Below are 21,334 nucleotides of genomic sequence, written 5' to 3' on the forward strand. Positions count from 1 at the left end.
AGAAGAGGTGACCGGACCCTGAGGAGGATTGTGGAGAAGGGCCGATTCCAGACCTTGGGGGACCTGCGGAAGCAGTGGACTGAGTCTGGAGTAGAAACATCCAGAGCCACCGTGCACAGGCGTGTACAGGAAATGGGCTACAGGTGCCGCATTCCCCAGGTCGAGCCACTTTTGAACCAGAAACAGCGGCAGAAGCGCCTGACCTGGGCTACAGAGAAGCAGCACTGGACTGTTGCTCAGTGGTCCAAAGTACTTTTTTTGGATGAAAGCAAATTTTGCATGTCATTCGGAAATCAAGGTGCCAGAGTCTGGAGGAAGACTGGGGAGAAGGAAATGCCAAAATGCCAGAAGTTCAGTGTGAAGCACCCACAGTCCGTGATGGTCTGGGGTGCCATGTCAGCTGCTGGTGTTGGTCCACTGTGTTTTATCAAGGGCAGGGTCAATGCAGCTAGCTATCAGGAGATTTTGGAGCTCTTCATGCTTCCATCTGCTGAAAAGCTTTATGGAGATGAAGATTTCATTTTTCAGCATGACCTGGCACCTGCTCACAGTGCCAAAACCACTGGTAAATGGTTTACTGACCATGGTATTACTGTGCTCAATTGGCCTGCCAACTCTCCTGACCTGAACCCCATAGAGAACCTGTGGGATATTGTGAAGAGAAAGTTGAGAGACGCAAGACCCAACACTCTGGATGAGCTTAAGCCTGCTATCGAAGCATCCTGGGCCTCCATAACACCTCAGCAGTGCCACAGGCTGATTGCCTCCATGCCACGCCACATTGAAGCATTCATTCATGCAAAAGGATTCCCGACCAAGTATTGAGTGCATAACTGAACATGATTATTTGAAGGTTGGTGTTTTTGTATTAAAAACACTTGTCTTTCATTGGTGAGATGAAATATGCTAATTTTTTGGGACAGGCATTTGGGGTTTTCATGAGCTGTATGCCATAATCATCAGTATTAAAACAATTAAAGACCTGAAATATTTCAGTTGGTGTGCAATGAATCTGAAATATATGAAAGTTTCATTTTTATAATTACATTATGGAAAATAATGACATTTATCACAATATGCTAATTTTTTGAGAAGGACCTGTAAGTACTAATAACATAAAAACAATACGCCGAACAGCAGCACGAACATGAGTCTGTGTGAGCAGGCAAGTACGAGTGAACACAGCAACATGAAACAGATCAGCAGCAACATGATGTGATTTTTCAGTGATTATCCTGATTAGAGATTCATGTCTGACAGCCTCAGGGTAGGAGCTGTTCTAGTCTAGTGGTTCTACACTTAATGTATGGCAAGCCCTTTTAACATAAAATCGAGTAGTCTGACTATCTGTAGTTACATTCTAGATATCTTAAATTGAGTTTTGACTAGGCACAATTACATTTTGACTAGTCAGAATGCTAATTTAAGATATCTTGAATTACATTCTGACTAGTCAGAATAACAATTCAAGATATCTTGAATTACATTTTGACTAGTCAAAATGTAATTCAAGATATCTTGAATGACGTCACTTTATTTGTCATTTGACGGGTCAAACATCCGTAATTACAATTCAAGATATCTCGAATGTAATTATGACTAGTCAGAATGACACTTTTAGATATCTTGAATTAAGAAATGACGCGTAGGACCCGCGGCTGCTACTTAGCTGTTCAAACAGCTGCCTGCAGAATTTTGGGTGGCTGCAATGGCGCTAGCTGTTTCTGGACAACATTGTTAGAAAATGCCACAACTTCCTGTGGCTCTAGTGTTAGACAGTGAGGAAAATGGCTCAGTCTCTGCGCTGTTGTTTTTGTTCAGTTCCTGGTTGTTCTTGTGGGGCAAGAAAACCACCGTATCTGTCCTACCATGCTTTACTGCTCTCACAGCCTGCTTGAGGCACCATAATTAGTCAGTGTCTTACCTGAGAGAAGACTGGCTGGCTTTTGGATTTTTGTATGTGAATGTGAGCCCCATGTTTGTTTGTTTTGCAATTCTTAAATATTATTCATATTTATTTTTGTTAATTTCATATTTATATTCCAGGTTGAAGGTGACAGTTGAGTCTCGTGTAGGTTCTGTTCCAGTGTTTACTGGTAAACAAACCCAAGTGTCTTTTCTGTGTATAAATGATGTCCTTGGGTGAAAGTCCTTAGGTGGTGTTGCAGTAAGTTTATAAAATAAAAACAACATCCATACCCAAGCTTGTCACATGTATGTAAATTGTTCTAGTGTTACGTAGTTACCGGTAGATAGTTTGTTTTGAATTATTTTAAACATTCTTCAATTAAAAAACACTTGAGCAGCATACTGTACTGTTTTTTTTATTTGTGGATTGATTCAGTTGAATTACAAGGAAAACAAGTGCAATTTACAATATCTAGTAAAAACAAAAACATTTAACTATTTAAGTTAACATTTTATAACTGTACACTATAAATTGATAGTGGATTATAGATATTTTATCAAATTATGTAATTTCAAATTAAATAAATTGGCACATTTATGTATTTTTCATGAATAACTATTTACAGTATTTACATCTAAAAAGTTAAGTCTGGTCCTCTGGACATTCAAAAAAACAAAACAAACAAAAAAAAGAAGAAGGTAGAAACGTTTCGTCTTTCATCCGAAAGGCTTCTTCAGTCTGAGGTGCTGCTCAAAGTCACTTTTATTGTCAAAAACTGCAACATGTACAGGACATACACAGGATTGAAATTACATTTCTCTCAGACCCCGGTGCAACAATAACCATTTAACATTAAAACATTTATTAAACATAAGCATAAAATGAAGTAATAAATGGTTCACACATTTACACATGGTTGTCAGCAGCAAACTGGTTGATCCACTCTGAGAAGGTGCTATTTAAGAGACTGAGCTGAATACAGTTCCTCAGACTGAGGAAGTCTCTTGGATGAGAGACGAAACGTTTCTACTTTTTTTGTGTGTTTGTTTTGCTTTTTGAATGTCCAGAGGACCAGACTTAACTTTTTTTAGATTTTCCTACCTGGATCATTGAGCAGCATCAAGATATAGTATTTACAGTGATTCACAGCTTGAGACTGATTAAAAATATGAAGGAACAAAAGGGTGATTTATAAATTTTATGTTTCTTGCTGCATTGATATAAACACATGGATGAAGGTGTTGAAGTAAAACATGTCCAGTTTAGACTTCATCTGATCAATCAATCAATCATCAATCCATTCATCACACCATACCCGTTCAACAGTTATTGTTTAGTGTACCCGCTGATCATCTGAGCTGCCGGTGCTGTCAGCAGACTCCTCCTCTGCACTTCCTCTGTAAGCAACACGGAAAGTGGAAACAGCTAGTAGTAAGCCTTGGTTGTCGAAGCTGTACCCACGCGGGACATATGGACTGCTCCCTGGTTCTGGCCTGTACTTCATGTGACACTTGCAGAGACTGAAGATGCATAAGTTGATCGAGTGTGGGCACAAAACACATGTTGGGAAGACTATGCAGCATCGAAGGAAGAGCAGGGAGGTCTGGAGCCATGTGGTGCAGAATGATGCAGGTGGGCACTGGTGAGACCTCAGTGAGCCCTGTGGCACAGGACCAAGTCTGGATGGTACCAGCTCCAAAGCTGAGAGACCATCTCTAGGATAAGTGTGATAAGTGGTTGGGACTCCAGCTGGTGCAGTTTTTCTCCCGATGCCAGGATGTCAGGATCTGGAAGTGGTCCTACAAACACACGAGTGACAGAATTACAATACGTTCTGACAAAGGAAACATGGACATAAAAACATTAACCCAAAGGTTATACCTGTGTAAGCTCTGTAAAGCGTGGAGTGCAAACATCTTTTCACCACAGTTTTGGGCTTTCGCACCACCACCTCGCTGGCAGGTTCAGGATGGATTCCCTTTCAAGAAATAAACATAAAATATGTCAAACTAAAAAATAAATAAATGTAAAGGGACAAGTGAGCAATTTGACACAGTGGGACAGATTTGAGAGTTAAGATTTTTACTTAACTTGCAAATATTACTAATTCATAGAAGTTGAACCTGCATTTATTCATTACCTACAAAAATAAACAATTCTAAACAAGTTAGGAGAGAAAAATATATTTGACACAAGTAATATTGAGACTATGACAAATTTCACATGGCACTAATAATATACAGGTGGGAACGTTATTACAATTATTGTGATGAGAATCATAACCATCATATACTAAATAATATAACAGAAAAGAATGTGTTCCACTCTTATTTTATTTTTTTACCTGTGTTCTTTGTCTGTGCCATCTTTGTAAATCTCTTGTGCAGTCCAGTACAGGAGGAGACTGTGGAGACAGGAGGACCAGTTGGCAGCTGGAGTTGGGAGTAGTGGGCAGTCTGGTAAAAAAAAGTGCAACTACATGGTTACAAAAACCTTTACCAGCTGCACTTCTACAGAAATAAGCCAACATTTATTTTTTCAACACCCAGTGAGATCTAAAATAGATCTGATTTTAGCACACACACACACACACACACACACATATATAATTAATACTTGTTATAACATATTTAGCTTTAAACAAGTAATAGATTGTAGATGGATTCACTTAACACATCACCTTACATATACACAGCACGCTACATACACATAAACATATGTTTGGCACTAATGGAACCTCATAAAAATATAATTAAAGATTTTATATGATGTCTGTCTCAAACACTCCAAATAATGTAGCACACTAAATTAGGCTTCTTTATCACGATGTTTATGCGCTTCATATGTTGTAGCTAACGGTTAGCTTGCTAAGCTACGTCTTTTCTTACCTTGACAGCTGAGGATATTTTCTTCAAGGAAGAACTTTTGTCCTTTCACGTTTATTAGTTCGAGAATTCGCCGCTGCGATTTCCTCCTCAGCAGCGAAAAAAAAGCTTGGCAAATTAAGCAAAGATGTTGAAAAGAGAGCCATTTCTCCTCAGTGCAAAAACTCGCAAAGCAGGAAGTGTCGGTTTCCAGTTGTCGTGAAAAAGACGTCGCAAAAGAGTCTTCTTGTTTCAGATACAATAAATAATCCGAGCTGCCGCGCTAAAAATCATGTTAAAAATACGAGCGTTGTGTTGGACTGACCTGATTTTGCAGATTATAAAATAAAAAGGCTACAATGCTTTATGATTTTTCCGCCAAAATGCTACGTAAATCTGTGACGTTTTGACTAGTCAGAATAACAATTCAAGATATCTTGAATGTCATTCTGACTAGTCAAAATGTGAATTCAAGATATCTTAAATAGAAAAGCAGTCTACATGATAAAATATTCAAGATATCTTGAATTCATTTTGAGATATCTTAAAAGGAATTTTGACTAGTCATAAGTACAGTTCTAGATATCTTTAAGTTAGTTTTGCCTAGTCGTTATTTGCTTTCAAGATATCTACAATTTAATTTGCACTAGTCAAAACTTCATTTTTGATATCTACAAATACATTTAAGATATCTTGAATAATGACGTCATTTAAGATATCTTTAATTGTAATTATGACTAGTCAGAACTAAAAGTGAGATATCTTGAAAGCAAATAATGACTAGTCAAAATTAACTTAGAGATATCTAGAACTGTATTTTTGACTAGTCAAAAATCAATTCAAGATATCTTGAATTGAAGCCTCCATACAACTCAATGGTAAATCTGACGTCATTATGACTAGTCAGAATGTAATTAGAGATATCTTAAATAGGTATTTTGACTAGTCAAAATGTAATTCAAGATATCTTGAATAACTAATATGTCTAGTCAAAACTCAGTTTAAGATATCTGGAATGTAAGCGTGGTGAATCCGATTTTATGTTAAAAGGGCTTGCCATACTTAATGCTCCTTAACCTCCTTCCTGAGGGGAGCAGAGCAAAATGTGCGTGTGCTGGGTGAGTGGGGTCCTTCATGATGCAGGTGGCTCGATGTGAGGTGATGACCTCCCTCACTGTAGCCGCAGAAAGGTTATTAGTGTGGAGAAACTCGATCAGTTTGAGGAATATGCCATGTATCGTCCTACTCCAGAGGTCTGCTTTCTTCATGAAAGCTGTGATTATGTCTCTGACTTCCAGAATAGATGTGTGTCCACCTTGGATGGAGAGGTGGATGCCATGCAGTAAATTAAATATATCAGCAAGCCATGCCAACTTTGTCACATCCTCTGAGTCAATAAAACTGTGCAATGTCTGGTTTTCCCTCTGCCATTTCTCTGCCTAGCTCAAATAATCGTTGTAAGACTTTACCATGAGAGAGTCGTCACACCAGTGTGATACAGCAGTGTGTCATGACCAGCATCCAGGTCCCGGAAAAGCTGTCCAAACAGATGTGATGTAGTGCCCTGATCTTCACAAACTTAACTGCAGTCACAGCAGTGTTCAAAACAGAGTGGAGATCTGGTTCAATGTATTTGGAGGTGAATGCTTGTCTATGCAGCATGCAGTGAGTTGTAATAATCTTTGGATTAACAGCTTTAATCCGCACTGTAACCCCACTCTTTGGTCTAGTCATTGCAGCAGCTCCATCCATACAAACACTTTGTTTCCAGCTCATCCTGGCTTCAGTCAGGAACACATCCAAAAGTTTGAATATGTCCTCGCCTGTCGTTCTGCCTGGCACCTCCTTGCAGAACAGAAAGTCCTCCAAAATGCCTTCATCCCAGGGTAGCGCACCAAAGTAATTAATTGAGCCACACTAGAATTGTCAGTGAATTCATCCAACTGAACAGAACATTGCTCTCAGGAACACAGTCGATCCAGTAGCTGTGACAGTATGTCAGCTGGGAGTTCTTTAATTATTCTGCTAACAGTGTTGTTGGAAAGTGGTACAGCTTTAAGCTTATTGGCTGCCTCTGCGCCCAGGATGGCTTCACACATCTCCACTGCTGCTGGGAGAACAAGTTCCTGTCCAATCGAGTGTGGCTTCTTAGTTTTTGCCATGCGTTGAGCCACTAAATAAGAAGCCCACTCTGCTTTCTGTGAAACTGTGGCAAAGTCCACCATTTGTTTTGTTTGTCGCATGTAGTCATCCCCTTTTTGCTGAAAAAAAACCCCAAACACTTTATTTTCATCCTTGAACTTTAGGTGCTTCATAGACGGATGTTGCTTTAGCTTGGCTGGCTTCATAGCTTCATGCACCTGAAGACACGGGACACATTTTGTTCTTCCATCGTTGCTCTCGATGAAACCAAACTCAATGTAATTGTCGTCATATTTTTGAAGTTTAGCTAGTTTGGGATTTGCTACACTTGATGAAGTTGACAAATTTAAATACATTTCCATCTCTACTAAATGCTGAGCAGCGGAAAGAGCTGTGCACCAAATGTGTCCAGACTTTGTTTACAGATTTACGACGTGTGTCGTAATCACATTAGAGTTTTGATTGGTTTAAAGCTGAGGTGGGCGGGAGTTATTAGTTCATTAGTTTGTCTGATTGGTGTATTTATGCACTTTTTAAACATTATTTGACTTGCCCAACATTTTTCAGTCAGGTCATCTGGACAGTTTCTAAAATGATGACCTGATGACCTGACTGAAAAATGTTGGATTGTATACCTGGATTATTGAGCATGGACTTTATTATTTAACTTGGCTAAAATCTTAATTCAAATTAATTTGTTCATGGACCCCGGGGGTCTGGGGACCCCAGTTTGAGAACTACAGCTTTAGACAAATAAAAATGGAGTCTCTGAGAGGCTGTGTCTTTCCTGCTAGAGTAACTGAAAACGATCATGTGTGCTGGCGCGTCGATCGACTCAGAACGAAATAGTCTGAGTAGGCGATGCCACACACCTGAGCAGATGGCAAAATCACCCATCGCCTGTTACTGAGAAGGCAGAATGTTGTAACATTACAGAAAATAAACATTTTGTTTTGTATATCTATTGCTCTTTTCAAATTGTTGGATTTTGTTTATACTTTTAAGTCAATGGCAGCAGCCTGTATAAACTGTATGTTTTTTACTTTTAATACTCTTCGCTAGATAATGTGTTGTATTTTGTGGTTTATGATCTAAAATGGTAAAAGCTCCACTAATAGTGTTTCTATATTCAGTCAGAGTTACTGTGAATTCAGCCAGGTTGTCTCAAACCCTCGTTTCCTGTGGGATTTTCCAGTATACTCTGGCCACAGATGCCTTCCAGCTGGGATACACAGAAGACGGACACTGTAAAGGTGAAGTGGAGCTCTCACTGCCCCCACCTCAGAGGCTTGTGTGGGACATCCCATCAGAGGTACAGTCACTCCCTCAAGTTTCTGCTTTAATTATAAACACCTGACTTACAGAAAATCAGACTCGTAATGCTTTCTTCTTCTAGTGATAAATTTAATAGAACTTCACATGGTTTAAAAATATTCTTATAACCCTAACCCTTGATCTGTACTTTCCCCAGCCTTTTTTTTTAACTGTGTGGAGAGTTCCTTGATCTCCATGCTGTTTGGTGGAAGGTCTTTCTAGGGTTGATCTGCTGTTGATTCTGTTTGCCATTAGAACATGTTTATGTACTGAAAGTAACAGCTCTTAGATTACCCACAGCTGGCCCTTACTTAACTATTTATGTCTGGAGCTTTACAGCAAAGGGAGTACATACTCATTCACACACCAGTTTTTAGTTTTATATTTTATTTTTATTATAATAGTATATTTTATATACCTTTTTTTTTGTTTTATTAATCTGAAGTATTTTGTGTTGGACTATTAAAATCAAACTGACCGTTCATTTACATTTCAGGCTGTAAGACAATGAAATGAAAAGATTAACAAGGGGGTGAATACTTCTGCAACCCACTGTATTCTTTGTCAAATCAGCATTTCTTTGAACAGTGTATTGAACTTAAACGGTGAGCTCAGTCAAACCGATCAACCATTTGTCTTTTGGGCTCAGTTAACCTTGTGTGAGTGAACATCACTGACAGTTTCTCTTTGCTTTCATGTGTGATTGTCTTTATCTCCGTTAGGTTCAGGCTCAGGTCTGCAGCTCCCTGGCTGTTGCCCAGACCTTGGCCGATGATGTGGACTGCCATGTGTTTCCATTCAATGACTTTGGAAAGGGTCGGATCAAGAAGTGCAGGATCAGTCCCGATGCTTTCATACAGATCAGCCTCCAGTTGGCGTACTACAGGGTAACAAGTAACATTCACTACGTTTCAATCAAGAAACTTAACGAGCTACTAAAACACTGAAACTGGTGTGTGTGCTGTGAACATACATGGTGCCATACTTGATAAATGAAATGCAGCTGAATGTTTTGGATTAATAACTTTAAAGTGAATTGTTTATTTGGAGTTGTTTATGGGTTCAACTTGTTCATTAAAATTTGGAGCTTGTAAATATATTCTTAGGCTTTTTACACATTCAAACAAAGTTCTTAGGCTTATGCAACAAGGGATCAGAGACTTCTTACTCTGCAGCTTTTGCAAACAACTATGTGGAAGTTGAACATTTTATTAGTTCTTACTTGAGCTCATAACATGTAAAAGAGCTCCGTTGACTCATTCTAAAGAAAACAAGCAAAGGCATATTTTCTTGTTGAAATCCTTCAACACACTGTTGTTTGAGCTTTGAAAAGCAGCACAAGATGCTGCAGAATGTTGCAGAGGTGTGAAACGTCAAAATGCAAAAGTCCAGTACCCAACATTCATGTGTGGTCTGTCTGCAGGATCGTGGTGGATTCTGTCTGACGTACGAGGCATCGATGACCCGTTTGTTCAGGGAGGGCCGAACAGAGACTGTGAGATCCTGCTCCAATGAGAGCTGTGCCTTCATCAAAGCTCTGGAGGGTGGAGAGGTAATGACACATTCCTGCTCACCACCCAAACTCATCTTGAAGAATGATTTCTCTAAGTACAAATGAAAGGTTTTGGACATGACAGATCTTCACAGCATCATTTGTTCAGGATGATGGAAGTGGCCTGATCTCAATAAAACCTGAGCTGTCATTGGTTTTTATGAGCTCTTTAACTCTTTAACTTTAGCTCTTTATAAAAGTAAAAATTGAAAGACCACGTGCCTAATTTGTTGCCAAGTTTGACGATTATCAGATTCTATTTTCATAACTTAAAGTGTAAAATTGTTTACAGAGGGAAGAAGAATGTGGGCATCTTTTCCGACGAGCCTCTGAGAAGCACCAGAACCTTTATCGACTGGCCATGACTGGAGCTGGGATCGACAGACACCTCTTCTGCCTCTATGTGGTCTCCAAATACTTGGGGGTGGAGTCCCCTTTTCTCAAGGAGGTAAACAATTGTTTACTGAGAGAAAGTAGCATTAATGTCTGTTTGTGGTTAACAACAAAAAAGGTTGAATCATGTCATCTGGACTTCGTTTTTTTGTTAAAAAGAAACGTTTCGCCCCTCATCCAAGAGGCTTCGTCAGTCTGAGGCCTAGCCATCTGGTATTACCCAGAAGCCACCCTGACTCTTGTGTTTCAAGCCTGCCTCAGATACCCCTGAAGTCTGGCCTTTTCACTAATGGTTTCAAAAACACAAAGCTGAGAAAACAAACTTTGTGTTTTTGAAACCATTAGTGAAAAGGCCAGACTTCAGGGGTATCTGAGGCAGGCTTGAAACACAAAAGTCAGGGTGGCTTCTGGGTAATACCAGATGGCTAGGCCTCAGACTGACGAAGCCTCTTGGATGAGGGGCGAAACGTTTCTTTTTAACAAAAAAACGAAGTCCAGATGACATGATTCAACCTTTTTTGTTGTTATATACCTGGATGACTGAGAAAACAAACTTTGTATGTTTGTGGTTAAGTTCTTGTCTGCAAGTGGAATCATTATTTGTTTACATGACGACCTGTCCAAGTTTGCTGCATGTTTTTGCAGAGCAGACCTTTCTCACTCGAAAAAGAAAAAAATCTCACCCAGTTTCAATTCAATTCAGTTTATTTATATAGCGCCAAATCACAACAAAGTTGTCTCAGGGCACTGTACAGGAACATGCACATACATAAAAGCCAATTAGTAAAGTTCTCTAAGGAATCCAGCAGACAAGTTGAATCTTGGCTTCGTCACAGACTCCCATCTTGAGCAAGCACAGTGGCAACAGTGGAAAGGAAAAATCTCTCTTTTAAAAGGAAGAAACCTCCAGCAGAACCAGGCTCAGGACAAGCAGCCATCTGCATTGACCGGTTGGTTTGAGAGGACAGGAAGGAGAGACAGATGAACACAGAATGGTAGGTCCATATTTAAGTCCAGATGTACCTGAAAGACAAAAAAAAAAACACATGTTAAGGATAGAAAAAATAATTACAAATGTTGAGCAGAGTAAATAAAGACAGTAGCAGAGTGAAAAGTGTGGTCAGTTTGTCTTCCAGCAGTCTAAGCCTATAGCAGCATAACTAAGGGACAGCTCAGGAAACCCAAGCCGACCCTAACTATAGGATTTAGCAAAATGGAAAGTCTTAAGTCTAGTTTTAAAACGAAAGTTACGTATGTAACTACGGTTCTATGAATCCCGGATGACCGCCAGAGGGCGGTGCTGAAAGCACCGAATGTTCCCTTCGCGCATGCGCTGATTCGAGTAATAATACCAACGGAGTCACAGGTGTGACATGGATGACCAATCAGAGGCTATATAGCCCGACGTCATCCGCTGCTCTGCTCCTACAGAATCTTCTCACGGAACGCAAGGATTCAGAGTGACGGAGAAGCTCTGGCGGTCATCCGGGATTCATAGAACCGTAGTTACATACGTAACTTTCGTTCTATTTCATCCCTCCTGACCGCCAGAGGGTGGTGCTGAAAGCACTGAATGACTAATACCAACGATGTCACAAGGAATCCTAAACGCCTACCTCACTGAGGAGGCCCAGAGGACCCTTGTAGAAGAACCTGGCCCAGGGGATGAGGGGTGGCCACGTTAACTATAAAATCTGGTGAACGTGCTTGGGGAAGCCCATGATGCAGCAGCACATATTGCTTCCAGCGGAACCCCTCTCAGGGCAGCCCAGGAAGCGAAGACGCTCCTGGTAGAGTGAGCCTTCAAGCAGACCGGCAGGGGGCCGGGCCCTGCAGCATAGGCGTGGCAGATGACGTCCACGATCCAGTGGGAGAGGCGCTGTTTGGAAAGAGGACAGCCTAACCTAGGGCCTCCATAACACACAAACAGCTGGTCTGAATGTCTTATCACGGCAGTAGCTGCAACGTATTCCTCCAGTGCCCTCACCGGGCACAATAATGCAGACCCCTCACCAGGCGCAGGCTGAAAACGTGCCAGCCTCAACGGTTGGTTAGAGTGAGAGTGAGATAACACCTTTGGTACGAATGCAATGTTTGGCCACAAGGTAACACACAAGCCCTCAGGGCCCCACCTGAGACATGAGGGGCTGATTGAGAGAGCATGTAGCTCGCTGACCCTCTTTGCTGAGGTAATAGCCAACAAAAAAGCCGTCTTACATGAAAGCCACTTGAGGTCCGCCTGTGTCAAAGGCTCGAAAGGAGGATGGCACAGAGCTTCGAGAACCAAGGGAAGGTCCCAACCTTGTGCTCGTGGAGCTGTCGGCGGGTGTGACCAAGTAGAGACTGGAGAAACTCCAGAATGGTGGGTATTGTACAGGAGACTGGATCCTTGTTGTGATCAGAACACCATTGGGAAAACAGGCGCCACCTGTTTTCGTACTGCTGACGAGTAGAGGGTGCCCTGGTGCCCAGGATGGTGCGTCTGACGGGGCTCGAAACTCCAGTCAGCTGCTGTCCTAGCCTTGCAGTGGCCACACCCACAGCTGAAGACGTTGAGGATTGGGTTGCCATATCAGTCCCCCCAACTGAGACAGCAAGTCCCTTCTGGTCAGAAGACACCATGGGACGCCCTGACATAGACTTCGTAGCCGTGGGAACCATGGTCGCGCTGGCCAATACGGAGCCACCAGCAGCATCCTGTGGCCCTCCTCGAGGACTCTCTGAAGGGTTGGCCAAATTAGAGAAAGGGGTGGAAAGGCATATAGAAGGACCCTTGGCCAAGGATGAGCCAATGCGTCCTAGCCTAGCGCACCCGACGCCCCCGTAAGAGAGTACCATAGGGGACACTGAGTCGACTCTTCCGTCGCAAACAGGTCTATCTCTGCCTGACCAAAACGGTCCCAGATCATCAGCACTATGTCGCTGTGGAGAGACCACTCTCCCGGAGGGGACTCTTGGCGGGAGAGAAAATCTGCGACCTGATTGTGTCGCCCTGGCAAGTACGCTGCCCGCAGGGTGGACAGGCGAGGAGAGGCCCATTCCAGGAGCTCTCTGGGCACTCTCAGAAGTTGTGCTGACCTGGTGCCCCCCTGATGGTTGATGTGGTAGACAACAGAGGTGTTGTCTGACCGAACAAGTATATGCCTCCCTTCCAGGTGAGGCAGGAAGTGCCTGAGTGCCAAGTGCACTGCACGCAGCTCCAGCACATTTATATGCTTGGAATGGTCTCTTTGACCCCAGCGGCCCTGAACCGCTCTGCGTTGCCACACAGCCCCCCATCCCATGGAGCTGGCATCTGTCGTGATCACTTCCCTGCGACACACTACCACTCCCATGGGGACACCCCTGGACAAATAATCTCCGTCCCTCCATGGAGTCAAGGCATGAAGACATGACCACGTCACTGCGAGCTTGCGATGCCTGTGCAGCCTGGCATCCAGGCAAAAGCTGTTGAGCCACCTCTGCAAGGGGCGAAGTGACAGCAGGCCTAAGGGCACCACCCGAGTGACTGATGTCAGCTTGCCGAGTAGTTGCAGGAAGGCAACATAGGGGGCTGCCTGCCCAGCCTGAACCGATTGACCAGCTGGAGTATGCCGGCCACCCTTTGAGCGGATGGGCGAGCTCTCATGGAAGATGAATCCAGAACCACCCCAAGAAAGGTGGTCGTCTGGGAAGGGATCAGGCAGCTCTTCTCCAGGTTGACATTGAGGCCAAACTGGGACATATGAGCGAGCAGGCGGTTTGTGTCGTGAAAGGCACAGGCCTGAGACGGGGCGCAGAGAAGCCAATCGTCTAAGTACGGCAGAATCTTCACTCCGCAGGCCTGCAGAGGAGAGAGGGCTGCCTTTATGCACCGAGTGAACACCCTTGGGGAGAGAGAGCCCGAATGGGAGTACCCAGAACTGCCAGTGGTGACCCCGATAGGCAAACCTGAGAAAGCGGCGATGTTCTGCCGCAATAGGCACATGAAAATATGCATCCTTCAGGTCTACAGACGTGAACCATTCTTCCCTCATAACAGCTTGAAGGACTTCTGCTGTTGTGAGCATGTGGAGGGGCAGCTCCTTTAGGTACTGGTTGAGTCCCCTCAGGTCTAAAATGGGACGAAACCCGCCCATCCTCTTTTGCACAAGGAAGTAAGTCGAGTAATAGCCCTGGGTTGTTGCAGAGGGTCCACTGCCTCTATTGCGCCCTTGGCCAGGAGGGCGGAAAGTTCCTGGTCTAGTGCTTGAGCTTTCACCGGGTCGGCGATTGCAATCATCTTGACCCGGCATGAGATACGAGGCCGCCGTCGGAACTGTAGCCGATTACCATGGGTCAGAGTGGCAACCACCCATGGGTCCACGGCGTGAGCAACCCAATAGCTGAGCTGCTGGTGGGAGAAATATCCGACGGTCGGCCTGATGGCATGGCGGCAGCCAGAGTCCCTGGTCCGAGCCTGCCCAGCTGGTCGATGGACCGACCCACGAAAGCTCCTGCTGGGCCTTTGCTGAACCGCATGAGGGTAAGGACCACCCGGCCGGTTATGACCCCCAGGCGGTGGCTGCATGCTAGAGCCAGCCGACAGGCGCCTTGGATGCCGAGGAGGTGGAGGGGGCATTGGCCTGCTAAGGCTTGAAAATTGCTGCCTTCTCTGTCGTGCCTGAAGAGTCCGTTCCAGTGCTTCCAAGGCAGCCGAACCAAACAACTCCCCCGGCACCACTGGGACATTACGGAGAGCTCTACGGTATGGCTCAGTCAATGCTGACTGCGCCAACCAGACCTGTCGGCGAGCTTGGACCAAGGAGGACATCACGCGCCCAAGCTCCCTCGTCATTAGTGCAAAGGCCTGAATCGCTGCATCGTTAAAGCCCATTGCTGCTGTCACACCACTAGTCCCCTGAAGGGACGCGGAGAGGGCAAGCATTAGGTGTGCCAAGGAATTACTTAGGCGGCCAGCACGCGCTCCGGCGGCATAGGCTCTGCAGAGGAATTCATCTGTGACACGACACTGAGCTCGTGGGCACCGAACATGACTGCGCAGAGCTTCTTCTGGTGACAAGATGAGAGAGGCAACAGCAGGTTCTATCGCTGGCATGCAATCCAAGCCTGCTGCAGCCGGCTCATGCATGGCCGCAAACACTCTGCCATCTGCAGAGAGGCGCGCAAAGGCTTTGGGGTCCCGCCAGCAACCATGCAACTCCCTCAGGAACTCCTCTGATGGAGGGACAGAAAAGGAAGGAGGGGTCAGTCCGCGCCTGAAGAAGGCACTTCCAGGGATGGACGCCTCTGGTTGTGGGACGTCCAGCTGCAGTTGTCTCAGGGCCATACGCATGACGTCCTGCATCGAGCCGTCACCCGACCCACTAACTGCACTCCGAGAAGAAGAGAGTGAAGCTGTCTCTGAGACTTGAGATGAATGCCCGTCCTCCTCACCTAAAAAGTGAGAGGCAGAGGCAGCCAAGGATGGCACATCTTCCTCCACAGCCAGTTCAGGCATGGGTGGGGAGGAGAGTCCGGTCGCTGCCACTGGTTCAGTTCCCAGTTGGCGTACCTGAAAAAGGGACTTCATCTCCGCTAATTCAGCGGAGAGTTGCTCCACTCTTGTGGAGAGGCCCCTATCAGACCTGGCTCGCTTCTTCCCAGGAGGGGCCACAGAGACTGCGGCCTCAGTCCAGCGCTTCGAGCGCCTAGGTGGAGCCTCCTGCCCAGAAGGCGGGAGGTAATCGCCGAGTTTGGGGCGAAACTGGGCCAGCCGGGCCACCCTCACAGCATGCGACATGAAGCTGCAATTCATGCAGGGGTTCTCCGACAGGGCATCCACCAGATGGTCATGTCCAAGGCAGGCAGGACACAGGTCGTGACCGTCATCTGTCTGGAGCATGGCTCCACAGACTGTACAGCAGTGAGAGCCGTCCATGCTCCTTACCCAGCTATGTCCAAGATATTCAGAGAGGCTAGCACCACTAGCTCAGCTGGTAAGAGAGGACAATTGGGAGAGGGGGTGAGAACACTCGCCTTCACCAAATAAAACAAGGCCAGGAACTCAGCTGGCTATGTAATAAGCAAACTTCGGAGCACAATCCAACCGACCACGCGGTTGGAGGCCTCCAGTAAACAGGAGCGGAGCGAACGCTACCGCTAACCAATAGCAAAATATAAGCAAAAAAACACTACTCACCAGTGTTGAATCACACACCTAGTAGTCATAAACAACGTCGGAGCACAGTCCAGCCAACCATGCGGTTGGAGGTCTCCCAACAAGCGTGAGCGGAGCGAACGCTACCTCTAACCAACGGCGAAATATAAGGAAAACTACTCACCGGTGTTGAATCACACACATAGTAGTCAGACGCTGTAATTTGGGAGAGGCGGAAACCGCCGTAGTCCCCAACGAAACAGCAGAAATACCTTTGAACAGGGTTAAACCGTCGCAGCCCTAGGAGGGCGAACACGCTACTCCTGCAAACGGGCAGTCGGGCTTCCGACGACGGTAAAAAGTTCAGAAAAGGTCCAAAGGGCTGAAGCCCTGAATTGAACCGCGCGCGAGAAGAAAATAGGAGCATAGCAGCGGATGACGTCGGGCTATATAGCCTCTGATTGGTCATCGGTGTCACACCTGTGACTCCGTTGGTATTATTACTCGAATCAGCGCATGCGCGAAGGGAACATTCAGTGCTTTCAGCACAGCCCTCTGGCGGTCAGGAGGGATGAAATAGAACTGGATAATGTGTCAGCCTCTGACAGAAACTGGAAGTTGGTTCCACAAGAGAGGAGCCTAATAACTGAAAGATCTTCCTCCCATTCTGTTTTTGTAAATTCTAGGAACCACAAGTAAACCTGCAGCCTGAGAGCAAAGTGCTCTGTTAGGAAAATATGGAACAATAAGATCTGTAATATAAGATGGAGCCAGGTTGTTGAGAGCTTTGTAGGTTAGAAGTAAGATTTTGAATTCTATTCTGGCTTTGACAGGGAGCCAATGGAGAGAAACTAACACTGCTTGTTCTTCTGTTTGCACATAACCATATTTTTCGTCGTACATGTCGCTCCGCCCTGTAAGTCACATCAGTCCAAAAATGTCTAATAAATGGAAAAATCCATAAATATGTTGCTTCACCGTATACGTTGCATCTATTATACGTCACCGCTGACAACCCAGAAATGTGGGCCTAACCCGGAAATGTGGGCCGGTGTTGAGCCAAAAATCGATTGGCTGCCAAATGGCAGAATCATGCACAGGAGGACTTTAACAAGAATTTAACAAGATTAACACTTTAAAACAATTATTTGTTTGCGGGAAATGATAGCAAAGGTGTGTCTCAGTCTAACGTTTCCTTAATAAATGCACTTTGACAGTCAAATGAACTGCATTTCAAAAGCCTGTTAGTGAAAGTAGGAACACGCAGAGGGCGACTCGCTGTGCATTTCTTCAAAAATTTAACAAGATAAACACGTAAAAACAATTTGTTTGCTCGACTTTATAGTAAAAGTGTGTCTCAGTTGAACTTTTACCTAATGAAAGGACTTTTTACGGTCAAATCAGCTGCATTTTCAAAAGTATTTGCTGCCTTGGTGCTCCAGGAGCGCGCTGAGGAAGGAAATCAGGAAGGAGGAACGTTGCACATTTCTTTGAAATGTAATAAGATAACTCCTCCCTGGGCTGCCACCTTTCCGTGGTGGAGGGGTTTGAGTGTCCCAATGATCCTAGGAGCTATGCTGTCAGGGGCTTCATGCCCCTAGTAGGGTCTCTCAAGGCAGACAGGTCCTAGATGAGGGACCAGACAAAGTGCAGTCCAAACACCCCATGATGAGCTAAATAAATGGACTATGTTCTCTCTGGAACCAGTTTCCTTGAGAGGTGTTGGACACTCTTCCACTCTGGAGTTGCTGCTGGTGAGAGGCGCCGAGCAGGTGTGGGCATACTTATTGCCCCCCATCTTGGTGCCTGTGTGTTGGGGTTCACCCCGGTAAATGAGAGGGTGGCCTCCCTCTGCCTATGTGTGGGGGGACGGGTTCTGACTGTTGTTTGTGCTTATGCACCAAACGGCAGTTCAGATTATCCACCCTTTTTGGAGTCCTTGGAAGGGGGTACTGGAAAATGCACCTCCTGGGAACTCTCTTGTTCTGCTGGGGGACTTCAATGCTCACGTGGGCAATGACAGTGAGACCTTGAGGGATGTGGTTGGGAGGAATGGCCCCCCTGATCTGAACCCGAGTGGTATACTGTTGTTGGACTTCTGTGCTCGTCATGGATTGTCCATAACGAACACCATATTCAAGCATAAGGGTGTCCATATGTGCTCTTGGCACCAGGACACCCTAGGCTGCAGTTTGATCGACTGTGTCATCATCTCATCTGATCTGCTGCCACATGTCTTGGACACTCGGGTGAAGAGAGGGGCGGAGCTGTCCACTATTACCTGGTGGTGAGTTGGCTCCGATGGTGGGGGAGGATGCCGTTCAGACCTGGCAGACCCAAACGTATTGTGAAGGTCTGCTGGAAACGTCTGGCAGACTCTCCTGTGACATGGAGCTTTAAATCCCACCTCCGGGAGAACTTCGAACATGTTCCGGGGGAGGTGGGGGACATTGAGTTCGAGTGGGCCATGTTCCGTGCCTCTATTGTCGAGGCGGCTTACTGGAGTTTGGAGAGGCCATGGAGAATGACTTCCGCACAACTCGAAGGCGATTATGTTCCACCATCTGGCTTCTCGGGGGGGGAAAGCGGTACACCACCAACACTGTTTATGGTGGGGGTGGTGTGCTACTGACCTCAACTCGGGATGTCGTGGGTCCGTGGGCAGAATACTTTGAAGACCTCCTCAATCCCACCGGCATGTCTTCCACTGAGGAAGCGGAGCCTGGGGACTCTGGGTTGGGCCCTCCAATCTCTGGTGCTGAGGTCACCGAGGTGGTTAAAAAGCTCCTCGGTGGCAGGGCCCCTGGGGTGGATGAGATTCGCCCGGAGTTCCTTTAAGGCTCTGGATGTTGTAGGGTTGTGTTGCCTTACACGACTCTGCAATATTGCGTGGACATCGGGGGAAGTTCCCCTGGATTGGCAGACCGGGGTGGTGGTCCCCCCATTCAAAAAGGGGGACGGTAGAGTGTTCCAACTACAGGGGGATCACGCTCTTAAGCCTCCCTGGTAAGGTCTATTTGGGGGTTCTGGAGAGGAGGGTCCATTGGATAGTCGAACCTCGGATTCAGGAGGAGCAGTGCAGTTTTCGTTGGTCGTTTTGCCATAAGGGTTTTGCATTTGCATCTCTCAACTCCACCACACTGTTGTTACCTAACTAACCTGGCTAACGTATGCACCGTAACTTTGCGTTACACAAGTTACGGCACATACACAAGTGGCGTATGTGCCTTGCCCATGCGTGCTGTGGCACTTGCGTAATGCAACTAAGTAACACAATTCAAAAAAGTACAAAACAAAAACGTAATGCAACTAATCAAGTTTCATGCTCAGTAATCCAGATAAAATGTCAAACCATGTTCAGACAGGTCATCTGGACAGTTTGTTTTATTTTTTTATTTTTTTTTTAGAGATGTTTATCCTCCATCCGAAGGGCTTCATCAGTCTGAGTCGCCGCAAACAAGCTGTTTTCCCCACTAAGCAGTACACTCCTTTAGTTGACCAACCAGTTTGCTTGTGATAGATAGTTTCTGGGGGCTGTCCTTTCCCTCCATCAACTCCTCCCAAGCTGCCGTAACGCAACTAACTTGCATAACGCAATCACAGTCAATGCCATGATTGGCTTTGGCTGCGTAACGTACGTGAACCGTATCGTATCATATTTTATGCACTGCATAGATTTTCTTGTGCGCAGAGACTTGACACAGAGATTGCGCAGGCGCACAGCTTAGATGGGAACATTAGATGTATCGACAGGGGCCCACTCCAAACAATTAAATGAATGGTGAAGGGTGCACAAGTACATTTTATTTTGTTGAAAAAAGATTATTCTGTAAGGATTTACTTTACATGCAGTTGTGTTTTAAGTTATAAATAAGGAGGCATATTTCCAACAATGGCTGAAGTAAAAATAAACTCCATCTTTACCAGGTTTTACAAGCCACTGTACCATATTAATAAAAACACTTTTAACATGAGTTTAAATGCTGAACAATAACTTAAACATGAAATTATGGCCAACTAATGATAAAAAACCCCAAAGAAGGCATTCTAAAAACTTTACCATCCTCAGTTTCTGCACCAAGCTTTAGTGCTCAAGGGCCACAGCTGATTGCACCTCATACTAATGCGCAAAGTAATAAATAAAACGGCTACCGTATTTTTCTGACGATAAGACACATCGGATTATAAGGCGCATTAAGTGAAACTTTAAACATTTTGACTGATTTTTGAGCACCGTGTACCAGATAAAATCGGTTGAAGGTCAGTAAGCACAACCAGAATTGATACATAAGGCGCACCAGATTATAAAGCTCACTGTTGATTTTTGAGAAAATTAAAGGATTTTAAGTGTGCCTTATAGTCCGAAAAATACGGTATATGTCAGCACTGTACACAAATTCATGAAAATTATCAACTGTGCTGCAAAAGCAACACAACAAAACAATATCCACACTTCAAATGTACAGCGACTGCAAATAACAAAAGTGCTGCAAATAAGAAAAACATTTTAGTGGATGTTTCAAACATTATTTTACTCCTGACCACATAGTAGAGAGCACAAAAAAGAATATACCAGTAGTCAACTAAAGCAAATTATATATCAATTGATTTAAAACGGTGTTGTAATGAGAGATAATATGCGTCTGATATTATCCATAATTTAAACGGATTCTTTCATTTTTCTGGACTGAGTACTATCGTGCCTTGAATGATTAAATGTGGACGGAAACGTGTTTTTACCTTTGACTCACCACAACAGTGAGCCGTTTAATTAAAAACGATTTAAAACAACATCACACATTTACATTAGTTGGCAGATTGATTACAATTAACACAGCTTAATTAATGAGCTTTACAATGAGAAATCATACGGCCATGATTTCTCACTTGCAACTGAAATACAACAGACATTTCTGAAAATATCTGGATTAATTACTGGCAGATAGTTTTAAAGATGGGAAAAATGAAGTTTAAATGGAGAAAATGGATGAGGAAAAAGTGTCTGTATAACCAGAAACAACACGCTCCTTTGGACGCAGCTT

The 21,334-nt window shown here is 44.7% G+C and overlaps 2 protein-coding genes across 2 annotated transcripts; one reads left to right on the forward strand and one right to left on the reverse strand.

Annotated features, from left to right (window-relative positions):
* Positions 1 to 8,011: 8,011 nt before the first annotated feature.
* On the forward strand, positions 8,012 to 12,077 carry LOC119421972 (carnitine O-palmitoyltransferase 1, muscle isoform). Its single transcript, XM_037689328.1, has 5 exons — positions 8,012 to 8,227; positions 8,952 to 9,116; positions 9,653 to 9,781; positions 10,074 to 10,229; positions 11,937 to 12,077. The coding sequence occupies exons 1-5, from the start codon at positions 8,012 to 8,014 to the stop codon at positions 12,075 to 12,077; spliced, it is 807 nt and encodes a 268-aa protein (XP_037545256.1).
* A 613-nt stretch (positions 12,078 to 12,690) lies between these two features.
* On the reverse strand, positions 12,691 to 14,292 carry LOC119421973. The gene is given in 3 exon segments (XM_037689329.1): positions 12,691 to 13,740; positions 13,824 to 13,997; positions 14,071 to 14,292. Coding segments are annotated over 3 exon segments (1,446 nt in total).
* Between the last annotated feature and the right edge of the window lie 7,042 nt (positions 14,293 to 21,334).

The sequence above is a fragment of the Nematolebias whitei genome, chromosome 15, assembly GCF_014905685.2.
Source record: "Nematolebias whitei isolate Nwh7 chromosome 15, NemWhi1, whole genome shotgun sequence".
NCBI classification, from domain to species: domain Eukaryota; kingdom Metazoa; phylum Chordata; class Actinopteri; order Cyprinodontiformes; family Rivulidae; genus Nematolebias; species Nematolebias whitei.

Coding starts and splice junctions, on each gene's coding strand:
- LOC119421972 (XM_037689328.1), top strand. CDS start 8,012: ATGGTAAAAGCTCCACTAATAGTGTTTCTATATTCAGTCAGAGTTACT. Junction 8,228..8,951: donor TGTGGGACATCCCATCAGAG/GTACAGTCACTC, acceptor TATCTCCGTTAG/GTTCAGGCTCAGGTCTGCAG. Junction 9,782..10,073: donor AAGCTCTGGAGGGTGGAGAG/GTAATGACACAT, acceptor AATTGTTTACAG/AGGGAAGAAGAATGTGGGCA.